The sequence below is a fragment of the Meles meles genome, chromosome 1 (genome assembly GCF_922984935.1).
Source record: "Meles meles chromosome 1, mMelMel3.1 paternal haplotype, whole genome shotgun sequence".
Lineage (NCBI taxonomy): Eukaryota > Metazoa > Chordata > Mammalia > Carnivora > Mustelidae > Meles > Meles meles.
In genome coordinates, this window is record NC_060066.1 from 38,283,331 (window position 1) to 38,302,828 (window position 19,498).

The 19,498-nt window shown below is 36.8% G+C and overlaps 1 protein-coding gene across 4 annotated transcripts in view; it reads right to left on the minus strand.

Annotated features, from left to right (window-relative positions):
• VPS13B (vacuolar protein sorting 13 homolog B) overlaps positions 1-19,498 on the minus strand; it is an 811,037-nt gene that overhangs the window by 677,208 nt on the left and 114,331 nt on the right. For all 4 annotated transcript variants that reach the window (XM_045996973.1, XM_045996994.1, XM_045997018.1 and 1 more), the window contains exons 14-15: positions 9,887-10,056; positions 6,867-7,061 (exon numbers count right to left, since the gene is read on the minus strand). In XM_045996973.1, the coding sequence (XP_045852929.1) occupies positions 6,867-7,061; positions 9,887-10,056 (365 nt within the window). The remainder of the gene's footprint in view (positions 1-6,866; positions 7,062-9,886; positions 10,057-19,498) is intronic.

The window sequence follows — 19,498 nt, forward strand, 5'->3', positions numbered from 1 at the left end:
ATGAGAAGATTCTGGAGATGGATGGTAAGGACAGTTACACAATTATGAATGTAGTTACTCTCTTTGAACTATATACCGAAAAATTGTTGCAATGGTAATTTTTATATCAAACATATTTTATAAAAATAAAAAAAGTAAAAGTATTAAAAAGAGTAGTTAATTCACATACAGTAATACACTGGAACATCCAAAAACTAAGTAAAGAATGATTATAATGAGAGTTCTGCATTCAGAATAATGAACATTTTGGGAAGGAAAAGCCTTCAAGAAGAAAAACGTGGAATAAAATTTAGCAGATTAAAAATTAGAACTTCAGAGCTAAAATTGCTTAGAGATTAAGTAAATCACTTCATTTCACATAGGAAATGAAAAATGGGAAAAATGAAGTCCAAAAAGGATAAAGGATTTCTTCAAAATTCCATATTGCTGGAACAGTAATATGATGCTTCATTTGATTTAGCTCATCTATTAGCTCATAATTTCACTCTGCCTTGCTTCCTCCATTTTCTCCTTCCCCTCTCCAAAAAAGTATGTGTGATTCTCCACTTATTCTTAAAGAAAAAACAAATTTTCTCAACACCACCACTCCTCTAACCAACAGCAAGATTCCATTTCTCAGTTTCAATAAGCAAGTATCTTGAAAGAAGCCTGGAGGATGCTACATTTTTTTTTTCATTGTCTACTCATTCTTTAAACCCTCTAAATCTAGTTTCTGTTCATGTATCCACTAAAACAAAAAGAAACTCTGGAGTGAAATTGATAAGTATGTACTTCTCTTATGAAGAGAAATTAAACATTTTCTCTTCTTCCACTAACAATTTAACTGAGAAACTAGATTGGGTTTTTTTGTTGCCACTTTATAACCACTGAGATGACTAAAATCAAAAAGACAGGCAGTAATAAATGTAATGAAGATGTGAAGAAATAAAAAATTCTATGGTATTAGGACAGGAAAACAATTTAACAATCCCTTTGGGAAAAACTTCGGTAGTTCCCAAAATGTTAAAAATAGAGTTACCATTTGACCACACAACTCCACCCCCAGGTATATTCCCAAAAGAAATGAAAACTTGCTATCACTCAAAAAACATACATGAATGTTTGTAACTACATTATTAATAGCCAAAAATGCCCATTTTTAAAAATTTATTTCTTTGAGAAACAAAGTGCACACGAGCATGCGTGCATGCTAGCAGCAGGGAGAAGAAGGAGAGAGAGAATCCCAAGCAAACTCCTGGCTGAGCAAGGAGCTGAGGCATGGCTTGATCCTGTGACCCTGAGATCATTATTTGAGCCGAAATCAACAGTCAGATACTCAACCAACTGAACTACCCAGATGCCCCAAAATGGCCATTTTGAAACACAAATCTCCATCAACAGATAAATGGATAAACAAAATACAGTATATTCATGTAATGGAATATTATTCAGCCATAAAAAAGGAATAAAATCCTGATACACGCTATGATATGAATGAACCTTGAAAACATTATGCTAAGTGAAAGAAATCAGTCACGAAGGATCATATGTTATATGATTTCATTTACATGAAATGTCCAGAATAGGCAAATACATAGAAACAGAAAGTAGGTTGGTGGTTATAAGGGGTAGGAGGAGAGGAGTTTAAATTGTGAGTGAATGCTAATAGGCAGAGGGTTTCTTTGGGGATTGATGAAAATGTTCTGAAATTAGATAGAAGTGACAGTTGCATTAATTGTGAAAACACTAAATATTACTAATTTCTATTCTTTTAAAAAGGTGAATTTATGGTATGTAAATTGTATCAACAGTCATTATTTAAAAAAAGAAAACCTCAAAACATATCTAAAGTCTACTTTCACCATGACACTCATACTAGTTCCCCTGGTCCCCATACCACCCCTAAACCACCTAAACCTACTTTCAAGAATTTGGGTTGTATCTACCTTCATAGACCCTTTTATATCTGTGAACAATCTTTAGCATTTTGTTTTATTCACATAAATAACATTATATATGTATATATATATATATATATAATGAGATATATACAGATATAGATATATGTATATATATAAAGCATAATGAGATATATGTTATATATCTCATTATGCTTTCCGGTATTCCCACCAAAAATTACATTGTAGAAAGCTAACAATGTGAGCACATACAGATCTCTAGTTGTATTTATCTCCATAGGTAAAATTTTCTCTGGAGCAGAGGCCAGCAAACCACAAGTCAAATTTCACCCAATGCCTATTTTTGTATTGCCTACAAGCTAAGAATAATTTTTACATATGAACATTTATAATCTGTTTGGTGATAGGAAACACTAAGCAGGAACCGCAATGAGGTGAAAGGTTATCTCAAGAAAAAGAATCCCATTCTTCTTATTAGTAAAACTGAATTACAAGAAAAGACTATTACATTTTTTATTTTATCAACTCAAAATTTGTGGAAATTTATTCTCTTATTATCTAAGTACCTATACTACAACCTAAATTTTGCCTCCTGGTCCACAATGCTTAAAATATTTACTCTCTGACCCTTTAAAGAAAAGTTTATTGACCCCTGTTATAGGATATACACTGAAAACTGGAAGAGATGGGTATAAGGTAAATTTGTTTTCAACTATGTTAGGTCCTGCAAAAGTACTGTCCAAAATGATACCAATTTATACACCCACCGGCCACATATGAAAGCACCATTTCTCCAAATCCCGGAGAGAACTATTTTCTTGAGGTTGAAAATTACCAAATCTAAGAAATCCAAAGGATTTTGATACTACTATAATCTTCATGATCACTCTGAAGCATATGCCGTAGCTGATCCTTGTGAGTAAAAAGGCCTTAAATTCATGAATTATTCTACAGCTTATAGGGTGCTTCCATGAGCTTATTCATGTTTCAAACATCAGATGTTTTGCAATGACTTAGCTACATGATGCCATATATATTCAAAGGATGGCTTTACCAGTTAAAGAAGATTTGGTAAGACATATGAAAGTTCCACCTGTGGGTTTTCTTCACACATCCATGCCAACTCTCCCAATTAATAAATTTCATTACACAAAATAGGTGCTACATACCATTTTATTATATGGTCAATACAGTCGAATTTAGGTATATAAAATTAAAACTTGAGCTTTTGTTTCAGTATTTAACTGAAAATTACTTAAGGTCTAAAATGTTACAGACATGAAATACACATTTAAATCCTCTACTATAATATTTTAACACCATAATGGGAAAATTAATCTTGGTAAACCTCCTCAAAAGTCAGGGTAATTATGCCAAGTAACATGAACTGCTATAAACTTTATGACAAATCAGTATTTTGAGTCAGTTCCAAATAGTACAAATATAAACTAAAACTCTCTACCAAATCCTAAACATTTAAAAATGTACCAAGCCAGGGACGCCTGGGTAGCTCACTTGGTTAAGTATCTGCCTTCGGCTCGGGTCATGATCCCAAGGCCCAGGGATTGAGCACTGCATTAGTCTCCCTACTCATCGGGGAGTCTGCTTCTCCCTCTGCCTGCTGCTCCCCCTGCTTATATACGTACTCTCTCTGACCAAAAAAAAAAAAAAAAAAAGTACCAGGCCAGGGGTGCCTTAGTGGCTCAGTCAGTTGAGCATTTAACTCTTGATTTCAGCTCAGGTCATTATCTCTCAGGTCTTGGAATCAAGCCCCTCCTCCTCACCCACCACCTCCTCCCACCACTCCCTGAGGCAGGCTCCAAGCTCAGCAGAGAGTCTGCTTCTCTCTCCTCTCCTTCTGACCCTCCCGCTACCCATGAGCTCTCTAAAATAAAAATTCTTTAAAAAAAAAAAAAAAAAACCAAGCCACTAAAGAAGCCTCAAAAATACAATGATATATTCAAGGCGCAAGGCTTTACTTTTTAAAATATTCAATATTCTCTTTTTCGAGATTTTATTTATTTGAGAGAGAGAGAGAGCACCTACGTGAGAGAGCATGGGGATGGGCAGGGAGAGGGAGAAGCAGGCTCCCCACTAAGCGGAGAGCCTGACTCAGGGCTCAAACCCAGGACCCCGGGCTCTGACCTGAGCCATAGGCAGCTACTTAAATATCTGAGTCTCCCAAGTGCCCTAAAATACTCAATATTCTTTTTTTTTTTTTAAAGATTTTATTTATTTATTTGACAGACAGAGATCACAAGTAGGCAGAGAGGCAGGCAGAGAGAGAGAGAGAGAGGAGGAAGCAGGCTCCCTGCTGAGCAGAGATCTCGATGCGGGGCTCGATCCCAGGACCCAGGACCCTGGGATCATGACCTGAGCCGAAGGCAGAGGCTTTAACCCACTGAGCCACCCAGGCGCCCCAATACTCAATATTCTTAATACCAATGACAAGTTTTTCTACATATAATATTCCTGCTCTGCCCAACACCAAATCTCCTAGAACATTTGGCTTATCCATTAAACATAGTTCTACTCAAATTAATCAAAATACAAAAGACAACTAGACAGTAGTATGCATAAAAGCAAAAGACCTGGGGTGCCTGGGTGGCTCAGTGGGTTAAAGCCTCTGCCTTTGGCTCAGGTCACGATCCCAGGCTCCTGGGATCCAGCCCTGAATTGAGCTCTCTGCTCAGCAGGGAGCCTGCTTCCTCCTCTCTCTGCCTACTTGTGATCTCTGTCTGTCAAATAAATAAATAAAAATCTTTAAAAAAAAAAAAAAAAGCAAAAGACCTTTTCCCAAAACACAACGTTATCTGGATTACACTGTAACTAACTTTTACATTACCCTGAAAATGTTTTTTCAAGACTTTATTTATTATTTGAGAGAAAGACCAAGAGCATGAGCTGGGGGAGAGACAGAGGGGAAAAGAGAGAGAGAATCCCAAGCAGACTCCAAGCTGAGCACAGATCTGGATAAGAGGTTCAATCTCACAACCCTAAGATCATGACCTGAGCCAAAAATCAAGAGTCAGACACTCAACTGACTAAGCCACCTACATTACCCTGGAAATTTAAGTGAGCTTTTAACATGGTAACAATAGTAGTAAACAACTATCCCAGTAACTTTTATCTCAGTATGGAGTACAATCATATTGGATTGGTGACCCATGGCTTTGGTGACCATTCTCCTTAAGGACAGGATATGCCTTATTCATCTTCAATGCTGAGTGTCTGCAATATATAAAGAATCTAATATTTACCAAATTGATGAATCCTACCTAAGTAGAATACCTTGGAAAGATTAGTGAACTGCCTAAAATTAGTCCTGTTTCAATAACAAGGCAAATATTCTCAACATTATAATCTGATATTCAAGTCATACTATTATTAAAAAGAATACATCTCAGTGTAATAATTATGGGAGTGAATTAAAAGACACAAATATAAAATATTACCTACACATCTAGCTTTCAAAATTACTTTCTGCTACTCTCCATATGACATACAATACTGTGGTAGATAATTTTAATAATGGCCTAATGAATTATACTTTCCGGTGTCATTCTCTCACCAAGGAAGTGGAGTTTCCTCCATCCTCTTAAAAATGGGCTTTGCACGGACTTCTGGGAAAACATGTTCTTCTACACTACATGGTTTGAAAACAAATTTCACCATCTTAAAACTACAGGTGGTGTAAAACTTATATTTACATTGGTTTCCTTTTGTTCTACAAATATGCAAGTATTTAAGAACTTTGAAACATAGAACAATGAAGCATGAACCAGTAAAATCTACTTTTGGATTCCTCTAATTTTGGAGTCCTTTACATGAATTTAGTGTATTTTTAGTTCTTATTCTTGAATATGTTTGTAAAGTTTTCTTTAATCTATAAAAGAATTTGGTTAGATATATGCTATCTCCACTTTGACTATACTTCTGTGTTTGCTTTGCAAAAACACTTATTACTCAACATTTGAGTTTATCTTTATATACCTACAATGGGATATTTTTATTGTTGTTTTTTGAGAGTGCACCTGTGCATGCACAACAGGGGCAGAGAAGGGGGGCACAGAGAAGGGCACAGAGAGGAAGAAAGAAAATCTTAAGCAGATTCCATGCTCAGTGCAGAGCCCAATGCAGAGCTGGATCTCATAACCCTGAGATCATGACCTGAGAGGAAATTGAGAGTATGATGCTTAATCAACTGAGCCACCCAGGCACCCCGGGGTGTGTTATTTACCAAGAAAACAAGAAAGAGCTTAGTAAAGCCTACAATAATCAATGCTATATAACCCAATTTAACTCATTAAGCATTCTCTCTTTGTTTCCAGAAATTAACATGAAGTTAGTTAAGAGGAAAGAAACCACAACCAAAAAAAAGTGTTCAACCTTCTTTATAAAGCATTGTCTCACAAAAATGTTCCCTTCAAAGAAATCATGAGTCTTTAAAACATTCTTATATACTAAGTGTTCCTTCACACTACTTATAATTATCACTGATGACAGATAAAATTTTCAAAAACAGAGTGCTTGGGTAGCTCAGTCCTCTGAGTGACCAGCTCTTGGTTTCAGCCCAAGTAATGATTTCATGGATCATGAGACTGAGCCTGCATTGGGCTCCACTCTCAGCAGGGAGTCAGTGTGAAGAGTCTCTCCCTCTGTCCCTTCCCCTCACTTCTGAAATATATTTTTTTAAATCTTCAAAAACCATAATTAACATTATAAACCTGTAGGTGTATTATAAACATATACACGTATAAACATCAAGCTAATCCCAAATAATTGAGTAACTTTAAAATAGGTACACTTTCATTTAATTATGTTGAATAATGAATATATCCATTATGTACCATTTAAATCTAATCTTATGGGGGTACTAATTCCATGAAGTTACAAATCTAAGAAAAAAGATACTTAATTTTCCCAAAGCCAAACATACTAATAAACAAGAAAATTCACTTTTCCTACCTTAAGATAGCAGTGTGCATAGCAATAATGAAGCAGATTATCAGAAGGCTGAGTAAGGCTGCTGACCACATGCACCAACTGTTCAGCATACATTGGCACAGAATGTTCCAGATTAATTTTATCCACTAATATCTGAATGGATGGCAAAGGCCGAAGAGACTGGAAGTTTGTAGTATTCAGGAAGTTACTTGAGTTCTGGAAAATAATAAATTTATATTTTATAATTTTTATTTAAATTTTATAACTCAGGAAAACAGTGACTAACGTGCAATGCCCCCACACAAGCCTCAGACTGGCACATTTTGCAATGTTATCAAATCAATCTAGAAATGATGATTTTCTATGGGACTCTCTCACCATAACCAAATACAAATGTCTTCTATATATATTTTAAGTATGTCCTAGATTTCAAAAAAATGCATATTTACTGTAAAATTTTTACTACCCATTTGGTTAAACTTTTTATTTTTCAACCAACTGGGATAGTTCACTATGTGCCCCTCAGTACACTGAATGGTATTTTCTTAAGCTCAACCATTCCCAAATATTGACCTAGATATCCCAGAGCCACCGCCATTTGTCTTCTTGTCCTTTATTCACATTTAGATGATGAAGGGACTAAGAGGACTACTCCAGATAGTTTCACAGACACAAGAAGCAAAACCTGCAAGGAGGAATAACTTCTGATCCATATTGTATCTACAATATATATCGTATCTAACAATACATATGTTAAAGCCTCATAAAATCCTAAGAATCTCAAGTTAGGCTTGGTACTTTCAGTGTTACAAAACCTTTCTAAGCTTCCAAATAAATGCAAGTAGGTATCAAGATGTCCACAGTATGAACCCTGATTAGCAAATAACCCCTGCTGGTTCTAAAACTAACTTACTCCCTTAAAATGCCATACTGTCATTCTCAACGAGAAACAGTATGACCTTAGACGTACATGAAAATCTGTGGGAGAGAGGTTTCACTGTTCTGTCTTCCATTGTCACAACGACTGGGGAGCAGTACTAGCACTTAGCAGAGTAAAGACTGGCTAAAGATAGTAAATGCTACACAATACTTTCCAAGTCCAAAAAGTCAAAAGTGCCATTACTGAGAAACACTGGGCCTAAAATTGACTAAGTTGAACATACTTGCTAGAACATGCTTTTTTAACCTTTTATTAATCATTTTAAACCACTACTTACTAAAGCTCCTTTAAACGACTTTATTTTCGATTATTAAGGTATAACATATGGTAAAGCACACAAATCTTAAGTGGAGAGCTCAATAAAATTTTACATCTGTAACCACCACGCATTTCAGGCACTCTACAATACATCCCTTCTCAGGCGATAGATCGGTTGACTCTCTCCAGAGGCAGCCAATATTCACACTGCAATCACCACAGACTAGTTTTGCCTGTTCGTGAACGTTATGGAATCATACAGTACATGCTCCTGACTGCCTGCTTTAATTCAACATGCTACCTGTAAGAACTATCTATGTTGTTCCATTCATGGAGTTAACACTCATTATTATAAAATAGCTATTTCTAATATTTCTTGCCTTACGCTCACACTTTCTGGTATTAAAAAAGCTACACTCTATTTTCTGTGATTTGCATTTAAATTGTTTTCCATCTTTTTATTTCTGATTTGTATTATAGTTTTCAGTTCCAGAATGTGATTTGGTTGTTTGTTTGTTTTTTAATAGATCGAGGGCTCTTCTGAAACCTTCCATTTTTTTGTCTCTTTCTTGAACTCATTACTCATAGCTGCTTTGAAGTTAATGTCTAATACTGACATCCTTTTTCTCCACTGAAATTTTCCCAAGATGATCGCTTTACCCAGCAACACAGCAATTACAAGTGGACAACATGGAGCAAATACACAACATGAAACTATCGTATCACAGTCAGTTCCCTGTCACACTTCCACAAGTTCTTATTTAAAGTTAGGACATTTTTATTTCTATAATCATCATTATATAGATATAAAAAGAAATATAATCAAAAGAAACTAAAGATAACAAATACTTTATTATGTATATGGCAAACTCAGAAAGCAATGGCCTAATCAAGTGAAGCATCTAATAAGTCCTCATTAACAATAAAGTAGAAATTACTGTGTTCCTAATATGTGCAAATGGCTTATGTGCATTATCTCATCTAATACTAAAAATAATTCCAAGAGCTAGCTACTGTAAGGGAAATAACAACCTCACAATCTAACACAAATCCATGCAGACACAAAGCAAGATGCAGCCACAGCCGACCTACGCCTTGGGAGAACAACCCGTGACTCTCACAACACGTCAAGATAGGAGGACTTGCAGAGCTTCTAAAAGACCACGTCTCACCTTCTTCTTTTGAGGGAAACTGCTATGAGACATTTTCTCATCAGCATCCCACATTCAGGTGACATATGGGGTTTCCACTTCTATTCTCAATGTACAGCTATAATCTCTATAACTGCTTAGACGAAACATGGAATTAAATCCTTGACAAAGTGTATTCTGCTTAATGGTATGCTGCATGTGTGTGCTGCAGGTCACTTTGTACTTCTGGTTTCAAGACTGTCCTGAAAGGGACACAGCAAGCTGACACGATTAATGATTTGCTTTTATGTTTACAATGTAAGTAATAAACTACCTGAATCCATCTAGGCTTGCTGCTTCTTTACCAGTTCAATGTGTCAGCCCACTTGACAAATGTTGTTTTGTTTTTCAGAAACAGGTTTAGAGATACAAAGCAAAGTGTCATAGTTTGTATATGGACTGACTTCTAGGCCCATGCTCTCTTCACCATTTCTTGATATAGCCTTAGCTTAAGGTTATTTATATATAATACATATGTAGACACACATACACACACACATCAGAATTAACAATCATAGTTACATTGTTTTAACATCATCATGGATGATTATGTAAGGACATATTCTTTTACTCTATCACCTTCCTCTTACAGTATCATAGGACTTGCAAATATGCAAATATGAGAAAAAAAAGTAGTGAACTGCAAAATATACCTTTTCTCCCATAATGACAGGTAGCAAATGGTCCAATAAGTTGAATTCAGCCATGAAAATAGTGAAGGTACATTTGAGGAGAGTAACACTTGTATGTCGAGTAGGAATATATTCCTCCAAAGATGCCACTTCTTCAGGATTCAGTATTGTTTCATTTTCATCCTTAATATCTAAAATGAAATAACGAAAATTTAATAAAAAATTATTTTTAAATAAGTGAATTAATTGGCCCCCAAATTTTAAGGACAAATTATCTTTCTCTTTTCAACAATGAAGCAACTGCAAAATAATGTGTTACCTTTAACAAATATAAGTTATACTCATAAAAGTTACTGTACAATATAAATATCTTTACTATATAAAAATTTACATATTTGGTTTTAAATTACTTTTAAATATTTTTTAAAAATTCTTAATCTCTTTTGTTAAAAGAATAACAGCTTCTGTTGATAAAAACACCATTAAGATAATGCAAAAGTAAGCAACAAACATATTTGCCATAGATAGATGGATACAGATATCAAAACAAAGGACCAACAGCATACTAAAAATTTTTTAATGTAAAACCTTTTAAAAACCAATAATAAACAACTGAATAGAAAAATGGGCTACAAAGCCTTGAACAAGCAAAGGACAGTATTTCTAAATTGCCAAAAATCCTTTGGAAAGCTAGATAACATCATTAGGCATTAGATAAGTGCAAATAAAGTCACATGACAACATTACTGACCCACTAGAATGGTTAAAATGAAAAAGACTAATACTAAGTGTTGGCAAGCATGCAAACCAAACATCAGCAAACCTTGTACATAAAGAGCCATTTAGAAACTATTTTACTTTTTGTGGGCCATATAGTCTGTCACAACTACTCAACTCTTCCACTGTAGCACAAAAGCAGCCACAGATAATACCGAACTCTGTGAACATGATTATGTCCCAATAAAACTTTAACTGTAGAAAGTGAAAATTAAATTTCATATAATTTTCATGGGTCATAAAATATGATTCTTTTGTGTTTTCCTAACTATTTAAAACACAAAACCCACTATCAATTCATGTGCTGCATAAAGAGGCAGTAAGTCATACTTTGCCCAGCCCTGGCAATTAAAACTCTCCAAACCACTGAGAAGATTATAAAGTGGTACGGGGCGTTTGGGTGGCTCAGTGGGTTAAAGCCTCTGCCTTCAGCTCAGGTCATGATCCCAGGGTCCTGGGATCGAGCCCCACATTGGGCTGTATGCTCAGCAGGGAGCCTGCTTCCCCCTTTCTCTCTGCCTGCCTCACTGCCTACTTGTGATCTCTGTCAAATAAAAAGAAAAAAGAAAAAAAAGTATGTAAAGTGGTTCAACCACTTGGGAAAACAGTTTGGAAATACCTACAAAAAGTGAACATATGCAGTCCTTTTACCTGAGTGATTCCACTTATACATGCCCAACAGAAAGGAGTACACATGTTTACCAAAAGGAATGTACCAGAATGTCTGTGGCATCACTGCCATCGTTAACCAAAACCTAGAAACTAAATACTCAACAGTAAAATGGATAATTGGTGGTATATTCACACAATGAAACACTACATAATAATAAAATAAACAAGGTAAAGCCAGAGAGAGAACATACATGTTGTGTGATTCCAATTATATGAATTATAAGCTAAGCAAAAACTAAATCCAAGAAGATAGAAGTAGGGAGAGAAGGTACTCTCAGGATCAGAGGAGTAAAGACAAGAGAGCACAAAGGGGGACTTCTGGAGTGCTGCCAAGGTTCCATTTCTTAAACAATTACATAGATGTGGTTAAGTTTGCAAAATTCACAGAACTGTGCCCTTAGATTTCGTGCTTTCCAATCAATATGTATACTAAACCTCAATAAATAGCTTTTTAAACATGGAAAACTAAGTACTTCAGATGTAATACATATGTACTCATTTACATGCAAACATGTATGCAGAAGCAGCTCTCACTTTGCACAGTTCTGGCATATATCAGTTTTAGTTATCCTGTTTTAGTGAAAAAATGCCAGTTCCCCAAAAAAGTTCAAATATCAGTTACCACTGTAAAAGTGCGGAAAGTACAAACCTTACTGCAAGTTCTTCAACCCACAAATCATAACAACATCAGATATGTATCATGATCAGTGACCCATCCCGTCACTTCTTTCAAAGTCCGTCAGGTTGGGTTACTGGTATCTCCTATTTGTTAGCTAACTCGTGCACAGACAGCAAAGCATTCAGTTGTGGTGCCTCCTTGCTTACCAGTGATAAACCCATGTGACATCTCACAAAAATGGGTAAATAGAAAAGAACCAGCAATCAAAAAGGAAAGTGCAGCAAAGAAACAAAGACTGATAACATACAAGGAGTTACAGAAGAAACAGCTGACTATCATAATAGCAACATTTTACCCTTAGAGAGACTCCTGACATGCAGCTAAGGGAATTACTGAAGACAGACTAATGTTGATGAGGAAAGTGGCTATGATAAAAAGAATGAAGATGTTCGAAGAAGTCCCAGAGGAAGTGATATAAACAAAATACTTCCCATTAAAGGAAATCTCAGTGTTTTTTATGATACTGAAAATGTATGGGAATCTGATCCAAACTTAGAAATATAACAATCTGCCCAAGTGTTGGAAAGACAGTCCTCTATCTTGTAAGTTATTGGACAAGGAGACAAGCACCATTTAAAATACTTATAAGGGGCATCTGGGTGGCTCAGTGGGTTAAAGCCTCTGCCTTCAGCTCAGATCATGATCCCAGGGTCCTGAGATCGAGCCCCGCATCAGGTTCTCTGCTCAGCAGGGAGCCTGCTTCCTCCTCTCTCTCTGCCTGCCTCTCTGCCTACTTGTGATCTCTGTCTATCAAATAAATTTTAAAAATCTTAAAAATGCTGTTAAGTTTGTTTTGTTTTTTTTTAACTAAAACTCTTACTTTACTATTCCCTTTAGTATTTTCTTCATTTCTATATACATTCATACCAATAGAGAGCTTTTAGCGTTTTGACAAAAATATCTGAAAGTGTGAAACAATTTCAATTTTGTCCCACTGATTATGACCACCTTCCATGATTTCAGCTGGCACATTTTTATGGTTCCTAATTACCACGGAAAGTGAGAACTATCTGTATATTAAACTAAAGTGAGCTAATAGCAGTATATATACATATATATGTATATACACAGTTTATATACATATAGATATGTATGTATATAGTTTATATAGATATATAGACACATAGATACATATACAGATATGTAGATATATAGATATGTACGTGTCACATTCTTGAGACAATAAACTTCTTAAGATAAAAATTCATGTTATATATACGTGTGTTTGTATATATGTGTGTAGGGAATCATTCCACTGTCAAAAAGACTAATTATAACCTTTCTTTTAGCAATAAAACCCTCTGAACATAAGGCTGGTACTGAGGCTCTCAGAGACTACCACACTTTCCAGTATCCCTGCTGCTAGGTATAGGGACTTGTTACTAAGTTCTGGTAAATAGGATGACTGAGCCATATTATTAAATGAAAGCACAATAACTACCATTTTCTCTTGCCCCACATTTCCTTTTGATTCAAATTAGATATTGCAATAGTGGACCAACACTCACCAAATAGATGAGATATATCTCAAAGAATGGTAGAATAATAAGACAGAAAGAATTCTGGGTCTAAAGACACCACAAGGAACATTTACCATAATCCACTAGAGCAATACTGGCTTGGATTTTCACATGAGAAAAACAAATTAGGTATTGATTTTTGTGTGAACCTAAGTTTTCATTTTTCTGGGATAAATGCCCACGAGTACAGTTGCTAGGTTATTAGTTATAGGCAATAGTTATAGTTTTAGTAGTTAGTAGTTACAGCTGGTTACAGGTTTAGTTGTTAAAGAAACTGACAAAGTGTTTTCAGAAGTGGCTGTATTTCCCAACAGCAATGATGAGTGACGTAGTTTCTTCACATTCTCCCCAACATTTGGTACTGTCACTGTCTATTTTTTTTCCCCATTTTATTTATTTTTTCAGAGTAACACTATTCATTCTTTTTGCACAACACCCAGTGCTCCATGCAAAACGTGCCCTCCCCATTACCCACCACCTGTTCCCCCAACCTCCCACCCCTGACCCTTCAAAACCCTCAGGTTGCCCCAACCTCCCACCCTGACCCTTCAAAACCCTCAGGTTGTTTTTCAGAGTCCATAGTCTCTTATGCTTCGCCTCCCCTCCCCAATGTCCATAGCCCGCTCCCCCTCTCCCAATCCCACCTCCCCCCAGCAACCCCCAGTTTGTTTTGTGAGATTAAGAGTCATTTATGGTTTGTCTCCCTCCCAATCCCATCTTGTTTCATTTATTCTTCTCCTATCCCCCTACCCCCCCATGTTGCTTCTCCATGTCCTCATATCAGGGAGATCATATGATAGTTGTCTTTCTCCGATTGACTTATTTCACTAAGCATGATACCCTCTAGTTCCATCCACGTCATCGCAAATAGCAAGATTTCATTTCTTTTGATGGCTGCATAGTATTCCATTGTGTATATATACCACATCTTCTTTATCCATTCATCTGTTGATGGACATCTAGGTTCTTTCCATAGTCTGGCTATTGTAGACATTGCTGCTATAAACATTCGGGTACACGTGCCCCTTCGGATCACTATGTTTGTATCTTTAGGGTAAATACCCAGTAGTGCAATTGCTGGGTCATAGGGTAGTTCTATTTTCAACATTTTGAGGAACCTCCATGCTGTTTTCCAGAGTGGTTGCACCAGCTTGCATTCCCACCAACAGTGGAGGAGGGTTCCCCTTTCTCCGCATCCTTCCCAGCATCTGTCATTTCCTGACTTGTTAATTTTAGCCATTCTGACTGGTGTGAGGTGGTATCTCATTGTGGTTTTGATTTGTATTTCCCTGATGCCGAGTGACGTGGAGCACTTTTTCATGTGTCTGTTGGCCATCTGGATGTCTTCTTTGCAGAAATGTCTGTTCATGTCCTCTGCCCATTTCTTGATTGGATTGTTTGTTCTTTGGGTGTTGAGTTTGCTAAGTTCCTTATAGATTTTGGATACTAGCCCTTTATCTGATATGTCGTTTGCAAATATCTTCTCCCATTCTGTCAGTTGTCTTTTGGTTTTGTTAACTGTTTCCTTTGCTGTGCAAAAGCTTTTGATCTTGATGAAATCCCAATAGTTCATTTTTGCCCTTGCTTCCCTTGCCTTTGCCATTGTTCTTAGGAAGATGTTGCTACGGCTGAGGTCAAAGAGGTTGCTGCCTGCATTCTCCTCAAGGATTTTGATGGATTCCTTTCTCACATTGAGGTCCTTCATCCATTTGGAGTCTATTTTCGTGTGTGGTGTAAGGAAGTGGTCCAATTTCATTTTTCTGCATGTGGCTGTCCAATTTTCCCAGCACCATTTATTGAAGAGGCTGTCTTTTTTCCATTGGACATTCTTTCCTGCTTTGTCGAAGATTAGTTGACCATAGAGTTGAGGGTCGATTTCTGGGCTCTCTACTCTGTTCCACTGATCTATGTGTCTGTTTTTGTGCCAGTACCATGCTGTCTTGATGATGACAGCTTTGTAATAGAGCTTGAAGTCCGGAATTGTGATGCCACCAACTTTGGCTTTGTTCTTCAATATTCCTTTGGCTATTCGAGGTCTTTTCTGGTTCCATATAAATTTTAGGATTATTTGTTCCATTTCTTTGAAAAAAATGGATGGTATTTTGATAGGGATTGCATTAAATGTGTAGATTGCTTTAGGTAGCATAGACATTTTCACAATATTTATTCTTCCAATCCAGGAGCATGGAACATTTTTCCATTTTTTTGTGTCTTCCTCAATTTCTTTCATGAGTACTTTATAATTTTCTGTGTATAGATTCTTAGTCTCTTTGGTTAGGTTTATTCCTAGGTATCTTATAGTTTTGGGTACAATTGTAAATGGGATTGACTCCTTAATTTCTCTTTCTTCAGTCTTGTTGTTGGTGTACAGAAATGCAACTGATTTCTGTGCATTGATTTTATATCCTGACACTTTACTGAATTCCTGTACAAGTTCTAGCAGTTTTGGAGTGGAGTCTTTTGGGTTTTCCACATATAGTATCATATCATCTGCGAAGAGTGATAGTTTGACTTCTTCTTTACCAATTTGGATGCCTTTAATTTCTTTTTGTTGTCTGATTGCTGAGGCTAGGACTTCTAGTACTATGTTAAATAGCAGTGGTGATAATGGACATCCCTGCCGTGTTCCTGACCTTAGCGGAAAAGCTTTCAGTTTTTCTCCATTGAGAATGATATTTGCGGTGGGTTTTTCATAGATGGCTTTGATAATATTGAGGTATGTGCCCTCTATCCCTACACTTTGAAGAGTTTTGATCAGGAAGGGATGCTGTACTTTGTCAAATGCTTTTTCAGCATCTATTGAGAGTATCATATGGTTCTTGTTCTTTCTTTTATTAATGCGTTCTATCACATTGATTGATTTGCGGATGTTGAACCAACCCTGCAGCCCTGGAATAAATCCCACTTGATCGTGGTGAATAATCCTTTTAATGTACTGTTGAATCCTATTGGCTAGTATTTTGGCGAGAATTTTTGCGTCTGTGTTCATCAAGGATATTGGTCTGTAGTTCTCTTTTTTGGTGGGATCCTTGTCTGGTTTTGGGATCAAAGTGATGCTGGCCTCATAAAATGAGTTTGGAAGTTTTCCTTCCATTTCTATTTTTTGGAACAGTTTCAGGAGAATAGGAATGAGTTCTTCTTTAAATGTTTGGTAGAATTCCCCTGGGAAGCCGTCTGGCCCTGGGCTTTTGTTTGTTTGGAGATTTTTGATGACTGTTTCAATCTCCTTACTGGTTATGGGCCTGTTCAGGTTTTCTATTTCTTCCTGGTTCAGTTGTGGTAGTTTATATGTCTCTAGGAATGCATCCATTTCTTCCAGATTGTCCAATTTGTTGGCGTAGAGTTGCTCATAGTATGTTCTTATAATTGTCTGTATTTCTTTGGTGTTAGTTGTGATCTCTCCTCTTTCATTCATGATTTTATTGATTTGGGTCCTTTCTCTTTTCTTTTTGATGAGTCTGGCCAGGGGTTTATCAATCTTATTGATTCTTTCAAAGAACCAGCTCCTAGTTTCATTGATTTTTTCTATTGTTTTTTTGGTTTCTATTTCATTGATTGCTCTGATCTTTATGATTTCTCTTCTCCTGCTGGGTTTAGGGTTTCTTTCTTGTTCTTTCTCCAGCTCCTTTACGCGTAGGGTTAGGTTGTGTACTTGAGACCTTTCTTGTTTCTTGAGAAAGGCTTGTACCGCTATATATTTTCCTCTCAGGACTGCCTTTGCTGTGTCCCACAGATTTTGACCTGTTCTGTTTTCATTATCATTTGTTTCCTTGAATTTTTTCAATTCTTCTTTAATTTCCTGGTTGACCCATTCATTCTTTAGAAGGATGCTGTTTAGTCTCTATGTATTTGGGTTCTTTCCAGCTTTCCTCTTGTGATTGAGTTCTAGCTTCAGAGCATTGTGGTCTGAAAATATGCAGGGAATGATCCTAATCTTTTGATACCGGTTGAGACCTGATTTGTGACCCAGGATGTGATCTATTCTGGAGAAGGTTCCATGTGCACTAGAGAAGAATGTGTATTCTGTTGCTTTGGGATGAAATGTTCTGAATATATCTGTGATGTCCATCTGGTCCAGTGTGTCATTTAAGGCCTTTATTTCCTTGTTGATCTTTTGCTTGGATGATCTGTCCATTTCAGTGAGGGGAGTGTTCAAGTCCCCTACTATTATTGTAGTATTATTGATGTGTTTCTTTGATTTTGTTATTAATTGGTTGATATAGTTGGCTGCTCCCACGTTAGGGGCATAGATATTTAAAATTGTTAGATCTTCTTGTTGGACAGACCCTTTGAGTAGGATATAGTGTCCTTCCTCATCTCTTATTATAGTCTTTGGCTTAAAATCTAATTGATCTGATATAAGGATTGCCACCCCAGCTTTCTTCTGATGCCCATTAGCATGGTAAATTGTTTTCCACCCCCTCACTTTCAATCTGGAGGTGTCTTCGCGTCTAAAATGAGTTTCTTGTAGGCAACATACTGATGGGTTTTGTTTTTTTATCCATTCTGATACCCTGTGTCTTTTGATTGGGGCATTTAGCCCATTAACATTCAGGGTAACTATTGAGAGATATGAATTTAGTGACATTATTAGCCTGTAAGGTGACTGTTCCTGTATATTGTCTCTGTACCTTTCTGATCTACTACTTTTAGGCTCTCTCTTTGCTTAGAGGACCCCTTTCAATATTTCCTGGAGAGCTGGTTTGGTGTTTGCAAATTCTTTCAGTTTTTGTTTGTCCTGGAAGCTTTTGATCTCTCCTTCTATTTTCAATGATAGCCTAGCTGGATAGAGTATTCTTGGCTGCATGTTTTTCTCGTTGAGTGCTCTGAATATATCATGCCAGCTCTTTCTGGCCTGCCAGGTCTCTGTGGATAAGTCTGCCGCCAATCTAATATTTTTACCATTGTATGTTACAGACTTCTTTTCTCGGGCTGCTTTCAGGATTTTCTCTTTGTCACTAAGACTTGTCAATTTTACTATTAGGTGACGGGGTGTGGACCTATTCTTGTTGACTTTGAGGGGGGTTCTCTGCATCTCCTGGATTTTGATGCTTGTTCCCTTTGCCATATTAGGGAAATTCTCTCCAATGATTCTCTCCAATAGACCTTCTGCTCCCCTCTCTGTTTCTTCTTCTTCTGGAATCCCAATTATTCTAATGTTGTTTCGTCTTATGGTGTCACTTATCTCTCGAATTCTCCCCTCATGGTCCAGTAGCTGTTTGTCCCTCTTTTGCTCGGCTTCCTTATTCTCTGTCATTTGGTCTTCTATATCACTAATTCTTTCTTCTGCCTCATTGATCCTAGCAGTGAGAGCCTCCATTTTTGATTGCACCTCATTAATAGCTTTTTTGATTTCAACTTGGTTAGATTTTAGTTCTTTAATTTCTCCAGAAAGGGCTTTAATATCTCCAGAGAGGGTTTCTCTAATATCTTCCATGCCTTTTTCGAGCCCGGCTAGAATGTTCAGAATCGTCATTCTGAACTCTTGATCTGACATATTACCCATGTCTGTGTTGATTAGGTCCCTAGCCTTCGGTACTGTCTCTTGTTCTTTTGTTTGTGGTGATTTATTCCGCCTTGTCATTTTGTCCAGATAAGAGGATATGAAGGAGCAAATAAACTACTAAAAGGGTGGCAAAGACCCCGGAAAAATGCACTGTAACCAAATCAGAAGAGACCCCAAATTGTGGGGGGGAGAAAGGGGATAAAAACAGGTTCTTTCAGAAAGTGGTTGATTTTCTGTTTCTAGAGTTGCTGTTCTTCTTCTCTTCGCTCTCCCGTTGGATTTGTAGGTGTTTGCAATGTTTAGATAAGCTATCGAGCTGATCTCCTGCTACCTGATGTAGTCTCAGGCTGCTACTTCTCCGCCATCTTGACTCGACACTCCTGTCACTGTCTTTTATTTTAACCATCTCATACATACTATTCTAGCCCTTTTATGACTGTCTGGGATGAAGTAGGCATGCAAGCAAAGTATAAGAAATG